The following is an 18,002-nucleotide window of genomic DNA, read 5'->3' on the forward strand; positions in this document are numbered from 1 at the left end:
GCAGCTGCTCAGGGATTGGAAGTTAACAGATCTGTGTAAATGTTTCACAAGACATGTTATACCTAGTTCACAACAGCTTCAGTCTTTCACTGTGGTAGATTTTGTTTAATCCTTTAATTTCTTTTTAATACATTTTGGCATTAATTTAGTACAGTACTCAATAAAAATGTAGGATTCATAAATTCAATGGCCAACTAAAGTACAGTTCTTGTCATCGCGACACGACTAACCTGGTTTGATTACTTATTTAAAGTCTAATTGAGATCTAATGACCCTAGTTTAAGATTTTATTTGTTATTCCTGCTCTTTTTCATTTGAGTAAGTTTCTCATAATGGCTTCAATTACTTTAATTTACTGTGGTACAGTTATTCTGCCATTTATACAGCTTTATACAGGTTAGTGCATTGTCCCCTACTACCTCTCTTGATTCTGGGACTCTGTGGTGCTGCTGCTGCAAGCGCCCCCTGCCCTACTACTCCTCCCCTCCGGAAAGGAAAGCAGGAGTGTTGCTATAATTGAGGCAACATCAGGTTTTTTTCTGTACGGTTACAGACTGGGATAGCAGTACCACTTTGATGGCAGAGTACCCAACTGCTCTGCAATGCATTGCTGACTACTCAGAAAGCAAAGGATTAAAAATGTAGCAGTATTTATCTACTAGGAGTTACAAGGCACTAGAATAGTTCAGAAACCATAGTGGATATTAGTAATTTTGTAACTTTAAACTGTTAGAAAGGACTAGTAGGCCGCCTCTACCAAAAGAGACAGACAGACAGACAGACAGACACACACACACACACACACACACATAAGATTCTCCAATTCTATGTCAGAGATCTGACGGAACACATTCAGTTTGCCAACCCTTAGACTGTTTCCTGATTGGAAAATATAGCTTTTGAAGCTAAGGCCTCGGACATAGTGCACTGAGCGTCGCTGAGCAGTGCTCTCGCTTGCTGACGCTCGCGCTACCAGGAGCTTTTTGCTGTCCTGACAGAGGAGACAGCAAGCGCGCTTGGGAGGCGGGTAGCACTGTGTGTGTGTGTGTGTGTGTGTGTGTGTGACTTGGTAGCTGTCAGTGTGTGTGTGTGTGTCACTTTGAAGTGTTCTGTGTGTGTGTCACTGGGGAACGTGTGTGTGTGTGGTGTGGTGTGTGTGTGTGTGTGTGTGTGTGTGTGTGTGTGTGTGTGTGTGTGTGTGTGTGTGTGTGTGTGTGTGTGTGTGTGTGTGTGTGTGTGTGTGTGTGTGTGTGTGTGTGTGTGTGTGTGTGTGTGTGTGTATATATTATATAATATTTAAAAAATTAAAAAAAAAAAAAGACATGTGGTGAGAATAAATTATTTATTAACATTGTGCAACTTTGATAAATATATTCAAGCACGCACGCAAACACACACATACACATACACACACACACACACAAATACACATATATACACACACATATATATACACACACATGCACATGCACAGATGCACACACACATACACACACATTATATATACACATATATATATATATATATATATACACACACACAAATACACATTATATGTACACACACATACACACACACGCACACACACGCACACACACACACACAGACACAGACACACACAGACACACACAGACACACACAGACACACACAGACACACACAGACACACACAGACACACACACAACACACACAGGAGACAGGGACCGGAGCAGAAGGGGAGCAGGGACCGGAGCAGAAGGGGGGCAGGGACCGGAGCAGAAGGGGGGCAGGGACCGGAGCAGAAGGGGGGCAGGGACCGGAGCAGAAGGGGGGCAGGGACCGGAGCAGAAGGGGGGCAGGGACCGGAGCAGAAGGGGGGCAGGGACCGGAGCAGAAGGGGGGCAGGGACCGGAGCAGAAGGGGGGCAGGGACCGGAGCAGAAGGGGGGCAGGGACCGGAGCAGAAGGGAAACAGCGATCGGGGCAGGAGGGGGGCAGGGACCGGAGCAGAAGGGAAACAGCGATCGGGGCAGGAGGGGGGCAGGGACCGGAGCAGAAGGGGGGCAGGGACCGGAGCAGAAGGGAAACAGCGATCGGGGCAGGAGGGGGGCAGGGACCGGAGCAGAAGGGAGACAGCGATCGGGGCAGGAGGGGGGCAGGGACCGGAGCAGAAGGGAGACAGCGATCGGGGCATCACCCTCTCCCCTCCTACACACATACACAACACACACAACACACAACACAATGCCTTCTGTCTGGTAATGGCGGCTCTGCAGGGAACCGGCTGCAGCCCCATTGGATGGGAGCGGTCACATGACCGCTCCTCCGCTTCCCCGAGCACAAAATATATCAGTTTGGCGCTCGGGGAAGAGTTTCTCCTGCTCAGCGCACATCAGCGCGCATCAGCAGGGAGAAACTATAGCCGCGCGTTCTGCATCTGTTCAGCGCGCCTCAGCACGCCTGAGTGCTCTATAGCCCGGGCCTAAGAAAGACAGTTAATAAAACATGAATAGGAGTCTGCTAAATATTTTGATCAGAGCCTTTTCAGGTATCAGAAAACAAAGGGGAGCAGTGAAAGGTCTAGCTATGATTAAGCTGAAGCAGAGGCATAAATGAAATGTTGTTCCTTTGACACTGCTGACATTTCCACAACTGGTCAATATTCTCTCAATTATATTTTATAAGTCAACTTCCTCTCTAATTAAATCTCGGCAGCATACTTCATGGATGCCAAAGTATTTTTATATAATCCACTTGTCTAATGATGTCCTACTCAGGAGTGGTAAAAAGCTCTTGTGAGCTTGATGGATGAGACAGGGTCTGTATACAATGGAGATGCTTCTTTAAAAAAATAATTATTTGAATCATAATAAACTCATCCAAGCAAAAGGCAGATGCTAAAGATACACAAAAGTAGTCATTGGTTGTAAATCCCTACAAATAAATCCTTCATCTGGTTTAAGAGAGTTTGGTATATCTGAACACACACCCACGCACTGATCTGTCAGCCGGAGAAGAACACACACACACACACACACACACACACGTCAGAAGATTCCAGGTGAGCATCATCTTAAACGTTAGGGATGCCACAGCTAAGATTTCATATCTGATCTGTTCTCTAGTTCAGTGGGCACATGCCAGAAGCTCTTAATTGTGCCAGCATATTTTGATATATCAAGGATGACCAGCAGCAGAAAAGAAAGCATGGGTGGAGTATGCAGTCTACATGTACAACATGATTACAGTAACTAAAATACATATTTTAGGTACACAGACAGACACACGGAGAGGTCTCACCTCCAGCTGGCATGGGCCGTGTTAGGTTGGAGGCTCCCGCCAACGAGGAAACTGCTGGATTTTGCACAATGCTGAGGGAAGGTTTTTGGACAACAGTAGAGATCTCTTGAGCACTGCTTGCCGATGTCAAATCCAGACGACCTGGTGTAAATTTTGGAGCCGGTTTCTGCTCTTCATTAGTTTTGCTCTTTGAGGAATTAAAGCTGAAGCCAAACAAGGTCCCCGCAGTTGAGGTGTTCCCAAATGTAAAAGGCTTCTGCTTCTCGCTACCAAAAATATTTTTCAGTACTTCAGAGCCAAATACAAACTTGGGAGGAGAGACTAGACTCTTTGAGGATTTCTCAAATGGACTCGATGCATCAGATTCAGCGTGAGAAACAAAGACATCTTCCTCGGGCTGCTGATCTGTTCTCTCTCTTGTAGTTTCTTCTAATATGGCTACTGCAGCTTTACCACATGGTGATGCTCTTGGTGTACTGCTACAGGAAGAAAGTGGTGTCAGCAGAGAGTCTTTAGCTTGGGCTTGTTTTGCCTCTTCAACTACATCTTTAAAGGAGTCTGCCACATCCTGAAGTTTAAAACGTACAGCAAAATGTTCTACCTTCCCCTCACCTTCAGCATAGTCATGTGCAGTCCACACCCAGGCTCTTTCAGACCCTTTCATGGGCTGTAAATTTATATCAGGTGTAATGCGATGATTGGCGCACAGCTTCAACACCTGATCCCTTCTCATCACCACTCGAACAGCTTTGTTGTCATAGTTCTGTAAGATCTTTAGGTCTCCAATCCCCCTCTCTTTCCACTGGTTGGCTTCCTTATCAAATCTGTAAAGCTTTGCTCTGTGGCAGAAAAGGATCTGCTCGTTTTCTTCACCACTGGTGACATCAACCAAATCAGGCAAAGGCACAACAGGTTCAAAGTACTGGCCATCTCGATCTTCCTCCTGAGTCACATCAGACTCCTCGTCAGTGCCCACTGAAACCCTGCTCTGATTCAGCTTGGTTGGAGACTTGGATGGACTTGGTACTGGTTGGAAACTGAAATTAAAACCGGAGACGGCATCACCAAAACGAAACAGATTTTTCTTTTCAGGGCTACTTGCCAAAGGAGAGGCATATACAGAGTCATCCAAATTCCCATCCAAAGCATCTTCTCTCAAGTCATAATCATCCCACTCCAGAGTGGGTCCAGTGCTGTCAGCATGTGGTTTTATCACCAAGCCAGTGGCGTTTTTGCTCTCATCCAACGGTTTCACTCTATCATCTGTTAAAAAGGTTTTTAGGTCTTTTAAGCCACTTTTCATTTCTTCAGCCTTCTGTATCAAGTGAGCAGTACCAGTGTCTACAAGCTTATGTGGCGTCTGCAGTGGTATATCTAGCAGCAACCGCTGGCACACTTCAAATTTGTTTTTGAATTCCTCAGCCTGCTCAGGAGTTTTAAACTTCGCGGCCAGCTGTTCTAATCTGGCATCTCCATCAGAGACATCACTAGCCAACCACATCCAGGCTCGGTCAGAGCCGGACAAAGGCTTCAGGTTCATGGTGGTTGTTATCCAGTGGTTTGCACACACTTTAAGCACTTGTTCTCGACGCATGAGCATTCGCAGTTTCCCATTGACATCATTTTTAAGGATCTTTAAGTTGCCTACTCCACGTTCTTTCCATTGGCTGATTTCTGCATCAAACCGGAACAATTTCACCCTCTGCGAATAAAGTATTTTCTCATCCTCTTCTCCAGTTACGAGGTCCACTTTATCAGGAAGATGCACAATGGGTTCAAAAAGGATATCATCCCGTTCCTCGGTTTTATACAGCTCTTCGGCATTCTCCTGCTCGGTAGAAGTATTTGCTTGGCTAGTTTTACCATTACAAGAGGTAAACAGTTTTTCACCTGCCCGCAAAAAACCTTTGAAATTGGGATCCGTTTTAACAAAAGCACATTCGTCTACTGAAGTGTGTGCGAGGTCAGCAAAAGTGGCGCCTGTAATCTGCCCAAACATTAAATCGCCAATTGGTTTCCGTTGGCTTTCCACAGCTTTTGCACTTGTTTCAGTTACAGTAGCATTTCCATTTCGGTTCCCCAAAACGCCCTTCATGAAACCAGCAGTATTTTCTTTTGCTTTGTTCTCATTTGACTCTTGAATTCCAAACTTAAAAGCACCAGAGTTTCCAGGCATTGAAAAGCTGAAGCCCTCTTTTGCAGGCTCTGTTTCTGCAGGGGCTTTGAAAGTGAAGGAGGATGCTGCTGCTTTTCCTGCAGTAGTGCCAAACTTAAAATCTTTTGCAGAGAAATCACACTTAAATCCTGTGGCAGGTTGTCCAAATGGTTCAGATGAATTATTTTTAAGGCCAAATGTACAGGCCAAGTTTGTCCGATTAGCAGAAGTACCCGATTTGGCATTTGGGTTGGGAGCTTGGCAGGACACACAAGTCTCTGCTGAAGCCTCATTCCTAACTAGGCACATATTGCAGTCCCATTGTCCCTCCTTTCGTGAGAACAAGGCTTCCAAGCTACTTTGTGTTTTGCCTTGATTTGCATCGAGACCAAACTTAAAACCAGAAGCTGTCTGAGCTGTAGGTGCTATGACATTGGCTGTAACCTGTGTATTGGGACTAAGACAAGCTACACATTTTGAAGACGCTTCTTCATTTCTCAGTAGACATGTGTTACAATCCCACTGTCCCTCTTTCTTTACAAATAGAGTCCCAAAGTCTTTCTGTGAACTACTTTCAGAGGAAATAAGTTTGAAAGGGGATGCAGACTGTGCAACGGGTTGCACATTGCTCTCTGTGTTCGGTTCCTGACATGAAATGCAATTAGCTGAAGAAGGATCATTACGTACTAAACACACACCACAATCCCATTGACCGGCTTTCTTCAGAAAGCGGGACCCAAATTTCTCCTCCTTAACAGGCATTCCAATTTTAAAATCAGTGCTAGTTTCGGATGACATCGAATTGCCAGTTTTTGCATTGCTCCGATTTTGATTTTGACAGGAAACACATTTTTTAACAGTTACAGCATTCTTCATTGAACACTTACTACATTCCCACTGATCTTTACTCTCCACAAACTGCTCACCAAACACAATCTTGTTCGACATGTTGAGTGCCTCCTTATTAAATGTGAAAGATGATGAAGGCATACTTAATGAATCGGCCCCCTTGTTAGCTTTAGTGTCTTGAGAAGGAGTTGTTTTTCCTGAGCTGCCTTTGCACACGTTTGGGTTTTGACAAGCTACACATGCTGCAGCGGCCTCTGCGTTCTTCACAAGGCAAACATCACAGTACCATTCCCCTTTTATAGAAAACTGTGGTGCGAAGGGAACAATTGCTTTAGCCGTTTTAACTGAATCCTTAGTGTCTACCCTACGGGGGTCCTTTTTAGCCCCTTTCTTGGATACTGAAGGACTGGACTCTGCCGTTTCAAGGAGCTTTTGTGCCTTTTCAAACTTCATCTTGAAGTGTGCTGCCTCATCAGCAGTCTTAAAACGGATAGCAAGTTGCTCTGGTTTCGGCATCTCATCGGCATAGTCGTATGCATGCCATACATAGGATTTATCAGATCCAGCATTTGGCTTTAGTTTCATATCCGCATTAATGTAGTGGTTTGCACAAATCTTCAGCACCTGCTCTCGTCTCATTAGCAGTCGGATCTTCCCAGACACTCTATGCCTTAATATCTTGACACTTCCTATACCCCTCTCCTTCCATTCTTTAGAATCCGCTTCAAATCGGAAAAGCTTTGCTCTGTTACAGAACATTTCTTCCTCATCTTCTTCACCAGTTTTCACATCAACCTTTTCTGGTAGTGGCACTACAGGGTCGAAGTGTGGCCCATCATCTTCAACCACAGATTCACTTCTTCCATCAGACTCATAACTCTGGTTGTGTACATCTTTCACCTGAGTCCCAAATGTTGGAGTCATAAATGTTGACTTTGCAGAATTTTGGAAAGTAAATATGGTGTCCGCCTGCCCAAAGGCTGTAGAGTTCTTATCCTGGCTTTGGCTTACAGTGGACGTAAAATTGCTTGACAAACCTTTGGCACCAAATCTGAACATGTTCCGCTCACCAGCAGCATATTCAAGATCAGCTAATTTTTTTCCTGTTTGTCCTTGGTCTTGTGTTGGTTTATCAGAAGTCAACAGCCCTAAAAGACTTTCATTGCCAGTGAAAACATTACTTGGTGCCACCCCTTCAGTAGAAGAGAAAGTGAAATCCCCATCATTGGATTTGAAGTTTGAGTTAAACTTAAAAGTGGATGATGCAGGGGTAGACTGCAGTGGTGGTATGAAGGAAGGGGGTTTTGAGCCTTGTGTTGGTATTGATTGGCCAAAGCTGTTTTTCCCAAATTCTATAAGCTTTGAACTTTCTGACTTGGACTGTTGGGGTCCTACAGGAGGTTTTGTGAAATAACCTGGCTCGGGCAGCGGTGGATTTGTACTGGGCTGAGGAACACTGTAGTTAAAATACTCTTCATTATGAGGCGACAAGATACCAGTTGCAGGCGATTCAAAACGCATGGGTGCACCATAGATTTCTTGGGGAAATATGCACGCAGAGGGGTTCTGAGTTGGAGGCGTATGCATCTGTTGTTGATATCCATACATGTGCGGTTGAGGAGCCAGTCTATTCATTGCATAAACAGAAGTCTAAAGAGAAACAAGAAAATGATTGGTACTCTGAAAGGGATCATTAATGATTTTTGTGCATTATAAAATATATCCTTATACAAATCGTTTTCAGGCTCAATCTTTTGCACACAATTTGATAAATCTTAGAGCAATATGTTTCTAGAGCTAGTGTTTTTTTCTTGTCTAAAGTAAAAAAAAACCTGTATACAAAACATGTCTTTTTCTAATGAAAAGTTTTAATATCTTTTTCCTTTTTTGTTCAATGTTTAAGAATGTATCTTTCTGCAAATTATACAGTAGCACTCAGTGCAGACATTGCAATAATACGTTAAATATTTGCACTACTTGGCATTGTCCGAATTAGTGCTTGGAAAAATGTTTAACTTCCCTGCCAACGAGCAATGAAAAGCATCACAATATTCTGTCAAGAAGCATGTTTAATCGGAAGTGTGGGACTCATGCCAACACTATAAATCAACATTAAGAAACCGTTATATTACCTTTGTTGGTGTTACATTAGCTGCTGGCCTAAGAAGATGTTGGGAATTGTATGCTGGCGATTGAACGTAGTAGGCAGCAGGTCCGGATGTAGAAACTGGAAAAATTATATGGGTTAATTTCTTATTTGTGAACGGCCTCATCCAGTTACACAATATCCCCTCTGCCAGTAGGGTTATTTCATTCTAGACTTAAGTCCTTTAATCTAGATGGATAACAAGAATGACAAAGCTACAAAAACAAATGCCAGTCAGCAATCAAACAAATGTAATTAGGAGAGAAAAAAAATAAAGTGCGGTTTGGACAGATCACATGAAAACACTTGCAACAGCAACATTTTAAGAGCTTTAGCATGGAGGTTCAAGTTGACAATACTTGATATCAATGAATTTGATACCAAGGCACAAAGGTCTTTCTTAAACAAAACAAGTTGCTGCAACCGAATATATAACAAAAATATGGTATCTTAAGAGCCTGCTTTCCCCTTGCACACTGATGCAGACCTTAAAGTAATTTGGAAGGAAAGTGTCAGTGGATAAACAGAATGACACAGTGCAGTGCTGGCAAGGGAAAAAGAGGAGCCTTGACCTGCCTCCCTGACAGCCCTGATTAGTAATAGGACTATGACCACAGCAGGCTGAACCAAGGAGAAAGCATGTAACACCGCAGGCATCTGTTACAAAGCACATATCTATACAACACTGTCCAGACCTGTTAAAGGGGCTCCATAAAAATTTTGCGGTCCCTGGTATCCCTCAGAGGCTGCATCAGAACTAAATCCTTCTGTGGGCCAGCGATGGGGAGAAGCATGGCTGTTCGAATTATTAATTTTCAGCTCCTGGACTTCATTCTGCAAAATAGTTAAATACAGGTTACAGGGTGGGTACTTCAGCTGAACCCCAAATAGTTCAGCTCTGGGGACCCACCGGTTCCAGAGATACTTACAGCTGAAGTTACCGGGTTTAAATCTCCCTCCGGGAGAAAGATAATGGATGCCAAAGCTCTGGCTAATAGGAAGCCGCAACTTCACCAGTTGCAGTTGTCTATCAGACTGCCTTTTAAATCTCCTTAAAAACAAGGTAGTATTACCAGTAACTGCATCAGTAAGTATCTAGGGAAGGAAGGGTGCCCCGCAGCTAAAAATAGCAGTTTAGAAATGGGAACCCCCCAGTTCCAATCCTGTATTTAAAAAAATAAAAAAATAAAATGTTTTAAATGTATTCTGATGTAATTTAGGTATGCCAATTAACCCCTCTATTGCCCCCCCTTTTTTTGCTCATTTTCTATATTGCACTTTGAGCCATTTGACAAGACGAGGAACAGAAGACACTCCCATCTTTCGCAGTCCTGTCGGTCCCTCTGACGAAGGGGGCAGAAAGGAGGATTTTATTTGAAATAAGAAGCTGTATACACTAAACTTTTCTACTGAACTGAAGAGAGAATTTTCCAAGTTTACAAAAATAGCAAGATTATGACAAATGGTTAATCATCAAAAGTTTACAATGCAATGTAGGAAAATGTTCCACATCAATAATGTGGCAGCCGAAACGTTGGGCCCTTTATTTGGCTTTAATAAACTATGGCATTAAAAAAAAATAAAAAAATCCGTGGAGCCTCTACACTTGTGTGTAATCATCAAATGCAGCCATTTCCAAGCCCCTTACCTTCAAGGCTTCCACTTGGTGGCAAAGTATCTGAAGTAGTGACTTTTGATCTTCAGCCCAGCGAGGTGGTGTTTTAGGAGAAAACTGACAAAGGAAAAAAAACAGTTACACACACACTTATTACATACAAGAAATGTACACACACACACACACACACACACACACACACACACACACACACACACACACACACACACACACACACACACACACACACACACACACGTAATACTCTGCAGCTATGGCTATGCATCAGACAGGTAAAGCAGAATACAGCCCAGAAGAGTGAACATAAAACAGAAATATTTGGATAAAACCAATTCCTAACTAGACAGTTGTTAAAACCAGATTAATACCTTGTAGGTTTTGCTAGACGATATGGAGAATTTTGATGGTGACGGTGTAGAACGTTTTAGTGCAGAAGCTGCCGTGAGCGCCTGGTCATCACTAAAGTCTGGGCTACGATATTCAGGGACTTCTCCAAGTTCTTGCCTCACTGAATCCAGCATCTCCCTCACAGACTCCATTGGCACAGGCAACTGCAATAAAATAGCATTACGTAAAAGCCAACCTGTAGTTTGGTCAGTACAAAGCCACCAACGTAAAACTATACTTCTCTCAATCATAACATCGAACCAACAAACCGGAGAGGATAAGAACACAAATGAAACAATACTACTAACATTGGCCATTCTTAGCCCACAAGGGTCTACGTTTAACTCGTACTTAAATGACATCATACAAAAGAAATCCAGCCATTACAAGAAGTTTAAAAAAAACTAAAAAAAACCAGTCTAATGTCAAAATAAAACCTAGATACACCTCATTAACTACAGAGCACAGAAAGAAAGGGTACAGCAATGAAACATTAAATATTTCCACCTCCCCTAATTAAGTTCACTTGCATGTATCAAGAGCCATAATTTATGGACTTACCTTCCCTGCCACAGAGGGATCTGCTGAATATTCATCAACGATCTTCAGCAGGTACAATTTACACTTGTGGAGACAGTTCCGGCCCTCCTCCTGCTCCTCAGGGGACAGAGCATCACTCTCCATGGCCTCTGCTTTTCGTTGGTATATCTTTAAGTTACACAAACACACACAATGAAAATGTGACTTTATTCACAGGAGACAAAAAATAATCAATATTTTTTGGTATAGGATATTAACCTTACTTTTTTTTATTCTGCGCCCCTTTTAAAGTTTCACGATTGGAAAAAAATATATACTTTACCGATAAAGCAAGACAAACCATCACAGGTAGAATGAATGGTCATCTAAATACTGCACTGGATTTATTCAGTTAACCCCACACACGTAAGCTCATAAGTGGATTTAAAGGCCACGAAAAAAAAAAAATAATAATAATGAATAGACCAGCTACTAGCAGGCGGCTACACTTCATATATGTCCAGCACCAATAAGAATTAAGTATGTATTGATTACAGAAAAATACCTACTACATTAGAATGACAGTCCCATCTTTTATAGAAGATTAAGTTACCTATTTCAAATTTACCGCTTAGAAAACAGCCAGTGTACCCGAATTTCACTTATAGTGGATGAGGGAAGCACAAACCAAATGATTGTTACATGAAACCTGTGACGGTTAGACAATGGTTACTTCTAAGAGAAACTGCAAAGTGTAGACTTCATTAAACCATGCTGGCAAATGAGCCAAGTATGTAGCTGTGAAACATACCAATGCAAGGTTCCAGTAAGAAACAGCATGCTTAATATCAGCAAAGGCTAGTATGGCATCTTCTGTTTTTCCATCAACCACATCCAGTGTTGCAAATGCAATACGGGCTTCATCGTTAAAGCCTTTTACTTCCGAAAGCTGAACAAAAATAAAAAATACATACATTACTGCAAATTCCACAGGAAAACATTAGGACCAAGTACCCAAGGGCTCATTTTGGTTGCTATAGTAAAAATGCCCTCCCTGGTTCCTTTTATAGCATTCAATCACATTCTTCCGGATCCACATCACGGTGACTCGGTCAGAAAGCATACGTCGCATGTAAACGTTTCTCAAACTACCATGTGTTCTTTGGAAAAAAAAACATTTAAAGCAGCAATCACCCTATAAAACAAAACTGTTGAAATAAGCTGATGGTTAATTTCTTGCTTTTAATTTTTTCAAAAGCTTTATTTCTTGGCAGAGTTCAGAAGTTTGTCACTGGCATCATCTGTTACCGTGGCAACCGGATCTCTTTGTGGCATCAGTCATTTTAAAGCTGCAGTTCAGTCAATATCCTGCATGTGTGGTTTTTTTAAATAAATCAGTTCTGTAGTAAGATAAAATACTTTTATCATTTTCTGTTTTTAAAAAAACAACTTTGAAAGACCAATTTTCTTGTATTCTATTTTAACAGCCATTTGCTAAGGCACTGCCCCTTCATGTCCTGTTACAAGCCCTGGCACACCCCTTTGTCAGCCTCGCCCCCCCTCTAGCACATGTCAGTGCAGGAGTGCTCATGAATATTCATGAGTTTCCACTGACAGACAAGCAGAATATAAACAGATCCCTTCACTAATTATGTCACCAAATTTCGACCTATCAATACATGGAGAACGAATTGACCTGCAGCTATACAGTTCTTTAGGTAATTAGAGATTGCACACATAAAACTATTGAAGTAAAAAAATAAATAAAAAATAAAATAAAAAAAAGACTGAACTGCAGCTTTAAGACATTTCCAAGGAAAAGCATTTAAGAAACAAAAAATGAGGCGTTGCTGAAGATGCAGCAAAATGAGTTAAGGATAGAGGTTCTCTTTTCTGTCAGTGCATACAGTGGGTTGCCACTTTGAAAAAGTTATTTTTAAATGAGCTCTCATATTTTGCCCAGAAAATAAAAAGCCTGTCAAGGGAAAGTACCTAGCAAACCGCACCTATGTATCCAACACTTTCACTGCTATAAAGGCAGGTGTGCACAAAGATTTTGGTGTGCGCCCCCCTGCCTGGGAGCCCCAGCGTTTGCACTGCCCCTCGCTAAGAAACCGGCGTCAAATGACGTTGTGGGTCATGTGGCATCATTTGCTGCCACATCGTTCCAAAGACCCGGCTGGCAGTAGGTAAGGGACGTTACATAGGCCCCATGCCTTCCCTGGCATTTAATGGACATGCCTTGGAAGTGCGCGGAGCCTCTAACCGACGCACCCCCTAGCAAATCGTGCGCACCCCAGTTTGCTTGCCTTACAGCAGCGGTGCGCAATGTAACATGTTTCAGAACCCTCTTGCCACAAGAGTTACAATGCTACAGTTTTTAATAGCGCTGCTCACACTGGTTTCCCCACATTTCATCGAGAATACCTCAGTTTAATGAATATTCACATACAGGCCTCGACAAATTGTGGGAAAAGCCACTCCCCTGAACAAAAACGCACACGCGCCCCACTCAATATTTTTTTCTTGTCTAAATTGTATCCCCCTCCCTTTACCCCAGCGTTTCCTAAATGGTGGGTCGCGACCCGGCACTGAAAGCAAAATTGCTGGGTCGCAGCGAGGCTGGCCGCACGGTGTCCCAAACCCCCTGCTCTCCGCGGCTGCCCGCCCGGCGTGATAGGAGGTGGTAGCGGGGGCCCACCTGTGCCTTTTGTCCTAGCGCTCCATTCCCCCCGTCCCCTTGGTGCGGGAAATGGGCGCAGGGGCGGGCAGTGGTGGTGCGCAGTCGCAGGGTGAGGCGGGGAGCTGCCTGCTCGGATCGCCGCCCTTACCTCTCTCCCCCGCACCCCCCCAGTCACTCACATCCGTCGCTGCCTCTGTACTCGTGTGTGTATAGGGGAGAATGAGAGTGTATAGGGGAGAGTGAGTGTGTGTGTGTGTGTATAGGGGAGAGTGTGTGTGTGTGTGTGTGTGTGTGTGTATAGGGGAGAGTGTGTGTGTGTGTGTGTGTGTGTGTATAGGGGAGAGTGTGTGTGTGTGTGTGTGTGTGTGTGTATATAGGGGAGAGTGTGTGTGTGTGTGTGTGTATAGGGGAGAGTGTGTGTGTGTGTGTGTGTGTGTGTGTGTATAGGGGAGAGTGTGTGTGTGTGTGTGTGTATGTATAGGGGAGAGTGTGTGTGTGTGTGTATAGGGGAGAGTGTGTGTGTGTATAGGGGAGAGTGTGTGTGTGTGTGTATAGGGGAGAGTGTGTGTGTGTGTGTGTGTGTGTGTATAGGGGAGAGTGTGTGTGTATAGGGGAGAGTGTGTGTGTGTGTGTGTGTATAGGGGAGTGTGTGTGTGTGTGTGTGTGTGTGTGTATAGGGGAGAGAGTCTGTGTGTGTGTGTGTATAGGGGAGAGTGTGTGTGTGTGTATAGGGGAAAGTGTGTGTGTGTATAGGGGAGAGTGTGTGTGTGTGTGTGTATAGGGGAGTGTGTGTGTGTGTGTGTGTATAGGGGAGAGTGTGTGTGTGTGTGTGTATAGGGGAGTGTGTGTGTGTGTGTGTGTGTAGGGGAGAGTGTGTGTGTGTGTATAGAGGGGAGAGTGTGTGTGTGTATAGGGGAGAGTGTGTGTGTATAGGGGAGAGTGTGTGTGTGTGTGTATAGGGGAGAGTGTGTGTGTGTGTGTATAGGGGAGAGTGTGTGTGTGTGTATAGGGGAGAGTGTGTGTGTATATAGGGGAGAGTGTGTGTGTGTGTATATAGGGGAGAGTGTGTGTGTGTGTGTGTGTGTATATAGGGGAGTGTGTGTGTGTGTGTGTGTGTGTGTGTGTATAGGGGAGTGTGTGTGTGTGTGTGTGTGTATATAGGGGAGAGTGTGTGTGTGTATAGGGGAGAGTGTGTGTGTGTGTGTGTATAGGGGAGAGTGTGTGTGTGTATAGGGGAGAGTGTGTGTGTGTGTATAGGGGAGAGTGTGTGTGTGTGTGTGTATAGGGGAGAGTGTGTGTGTGTGTGTGTGTGTGTATAGGGGAGAGTGTGTGTGTGTGTGTATAGGGGAGAGAGTGTGTGTGTATAGGGGAGAGTGTGTGTGTGTGTGTGTGTGTGTGTGTATAGGGGAGAGTGTGTGTGTATAGGGGAGAGTGTGTGTGTATAGGAGAGAGTGTGTGTGTATAGGGGAGAGTGTGTGTGTATAGGGGAGAGTGTGTGTGTATAGGGGAGAGTGTGTGTGTATAGGGGAGAGTGTGTGTGTATAGGGGAGAGTGTGTGTATAGGGGAGAGTGTGTGTATGTTTCAGTGGCTGTGTGTGCGTGTTTCAGTGGCTGTGTTTGTGTGTGTATCACTGTGTGTGTGTGTGTGTGTGTGTGTGTGTGTGTGTGTGTGTGTGTGTGTGTGTGTGTGTGTGTGTGTGTATCAGTGGCTGTGTGTGCATCAGTGGCTGTGTGTGTATCTGTGCAGGCCAGCAGTGCGTGGTCAGTGTCTGTGTTGGTCTGTGTGTGAGTGTCTGTAAGTCAGTGACTGTGTGCGTCTGTGCAGGTCAGAGGGAGATGTGGGGGGGGGGGGGGGGAAGAGAATAGAGGTGATTAGGCGAATATATGAAAACTGTAAGGACATTCATAGCTGTTTTATTTTAACTATAGGCGATAACATTTTTAGTGCGTCACGAAGGAGAAGTTCAAAAACAACCGGGTCACGGGAAAAAAAGTTTGGGAAACGCCGCCGAGTGTTACCGGCCGGGGGGTGCTGCTGCGTCTCCCGGCATTTTCCTGCATCTCTGTCCAACTTCAGCGTCTCCACCGGCATCTCCAGTGAAAATGGCTGAGCTGCGTCAATTGACGCCACGACAACGCGCAGCCATTTTCACGGGAGATGCAGGGGGAGACACTGAAGTTGGACAGAGATGCAGGAAATGCGGGGCGATTTCCCCGCCGGTAACACTCGACAGCGGGTAAAACACACAGTTTTAAAAGCAGTCATCTAAAAAAACTCAAACAGTTACTTTTGTGCAGCCGATTCCCATCTGTATTATTTCCCCTATTATTTTATGGCGAGTAGAGCGGATTGCAGCTTATTATTGTCCTCCCTCTCCCCCCCCCACGGTTCTGTGCAGCGGAATGTTAACACCATACAGATAAAATAGTTATAAACTCTGCATGTCAGCTGATGATCTGGAAGTAGAAGTTGAGCTTGAACCATAAGGAGGGGCCAAAACATAACCCACAATCCATTGTATGTTAAACTCTCCAAATAAGTACATTTTAATTTAATTTCCACGGTCCGCATTTAAAGCCCAGGTGAAAATTCACATCTGAAAAGCTGCATCTCATTGCATTTTCTATGCCTCTACAACTGACTATGCCCTTAACATCTCTGGCTGCACTTTTAATGCGTCTGATCGCAAACTCTGCGAGGCAAGGTCTCCCTTTCCATTGTAATTTTTTTAAGTGCTGCATAACCTGTGGCACCATCTAAATAAATGTTTACAGGAGGAATGAAGGAATGTAATGTTATTAAGAAGTTATCTTAGGAGAAACTCATTTTTGCCGAAAATATAGAAAAAAGGGAATACATACAAGAGCAGATATAGAAAAAACATACTAATAATGAAGCTATTCTAAAACGAACAGTGAATGCTATGAATATATGTTGGTACCTTAATGTCTCTGCTATGAAAGTGTTTGAACAGAGGATCAACTGGCTCAGGAATACTCCTCCTCTGTTTGACCATTTCCAAAAGTGGTAAAACTTTCTTCCAGTAGTGGACACAACGTCCTATGTACTCCCTTTGGTCATAGAAGGAATTCAGGCTGCTGCCCTGTAGTGACAATGGAAACTTGGTTAAGAAACTCGGATCCTATGAAAACTAACATGAACCGATTTTAGAAAATCAACTAATGTTTACCCAGTATAGGTTTTTAAACACTACAGAATTGTATTGGTGGCAAAATAGAAGTACATATTAATATTCATTCTAGAGTCAAAGAGTCACCCACATTAGTCATTTTCCTCATGAAGTGGAAAAAGAGGGGGGGGGGAGATGGAAAGAAAATAAAAAAGAAGCCACGACATTGTTAGTACAGCCTCGCACTTACAGTTTTATGGAGACTTCTTGCCCAGTGTATCAGAAGAGCAGCCTGCAAACCATGCTTTTCCAGGGCTCTCACAGTTGTGAGATCATGCTGAATCACAAGTCGGAGTTTTGCAGACGTGCCGGGCCTAGATTTAGAGAGCGTAAATAAGCATGTCATTTTCGGAGAACAGCTTTATGTATATAGGATATCCTTCCCTATGGCAAAGTTCTAGGAAGACAAAACTTGCTTTGTAGCCCTTGGATAAGGCGCCTTATATTCATGACAAAGTAAAGTTTTATTGCTCCATTATGTGCCAATTTGGGCATTTCAGTCAAATACCATACTTTGTGTTTCAGTGCAAGAAAAACAAAATATTTGCTACATTAATAATCCCGAACGTAATACATCGCGGGCAAAGATCAAGTGTACAACCTGACTGACAAAGTTTAAAAAAAAAAAAAAAGTAACCGACAGAAAGACAAACTAAGAATTAGATCACTTACAAAGCTTTTTTATGAATAAGGCTGTAGACAGCATCCCACCAGGAACGCTGCCCGTCCGTACACAGCTGCTTGCAGATGGGCAGAGGCAGGCACCGAGGTTGGTGCTGGTCATATGATGTATTGAACTTATCTTGCAGTTGTAGATGACTCGTGTACACGACTGCCAGTAGAAATATCTGTAGTTCATACAAACAAAAAAAAAAGGCAAGTTATCAACTGGTGAGCATAAATAAGACAGCAAACTGTATAAATTATAGACAAGGCAAACCCTGAATTTCATGAAGAAAATACATTCCAGATAATCCTGAAAAGAGAACAGCATTACTTCATAAGGGCAAGGGTCTTCAGTCTACTAGCATTTGCCTAGGAGGATGTGTCTAGTATCGAGCAGCGCCCTCCACTGGCAGCCTCTGAAGGGTCGAGGTGGCCCATTGGACACTGCAACCCAAGTGACGAGTACGGAATTAGCACAAGCAAAATGCAAAT

At 43.7% G+C, this 18,002-nt stretch overlaps 1 protein-coding gene across 1 annotated transcript in view; it reads right to left on the reverse strand.

Moving 5' to 3' along the window:
* Positions 1-18,002, reverse strand: part of LOC142489476 (E3 SUMO-protein ligase RanBP2-like) — a 51,282-nt gene that overhangs the window by 22,053 nt on the left and 11,227 nt on the right. The window contains exons 11-20 of the mRNA XM_075590332.1: positions 17,517-17,692; positions 17,035-17,158; positions 16,596-16,757; positions 11,782-11,919; positions 11,013-11,159; positions 10,433-10,615; positions 10,077-10,160; positions 9,124-9,262; positions 8,415-8,509; positions 3,279-7,932 (exon numbers count right to left, since the gene is read on the reverse strand). Coding sequence (XP_075446447.1) covers positions 3,279-7,932; positions 8,415-8,509; positions 9,124-9,262; positions 10,077-10,160; positions 10,433-10,615; positions 11,013-11,159; positions 11,782-11,919; positions 16,596-16,757; positions 17,035-17,158; positions 17,517-17,692 — 5,902 coding nt within the window. The remainder of the gene's footprint in view (positions 1-3,278; positions 7,933-8,414; positions 8,510-9,123; positions 9,263-10,076; positions 10,161-10,432; positions 10,616-11,012; positions 11,160-11,781; positions 11,920-16,595; positions 16,758-17,034; positions 17,159-17,516; positions 17,693-18,002) is intronic.

This window comes from Ascaphus truei, chromosome 3 (assembly GCF_040206685.1).
Source record: "Ascaphus truei isolate aAscTru1 chromosome 3, aAscTru1.hap1, whole genome shotgun sequence".
Lineage (NCBI taxonomy): Eukaryota > Metazoa > Chordata > Amphibia > Anura > Ascaphidae > Ascaphus > Ascaphus truei.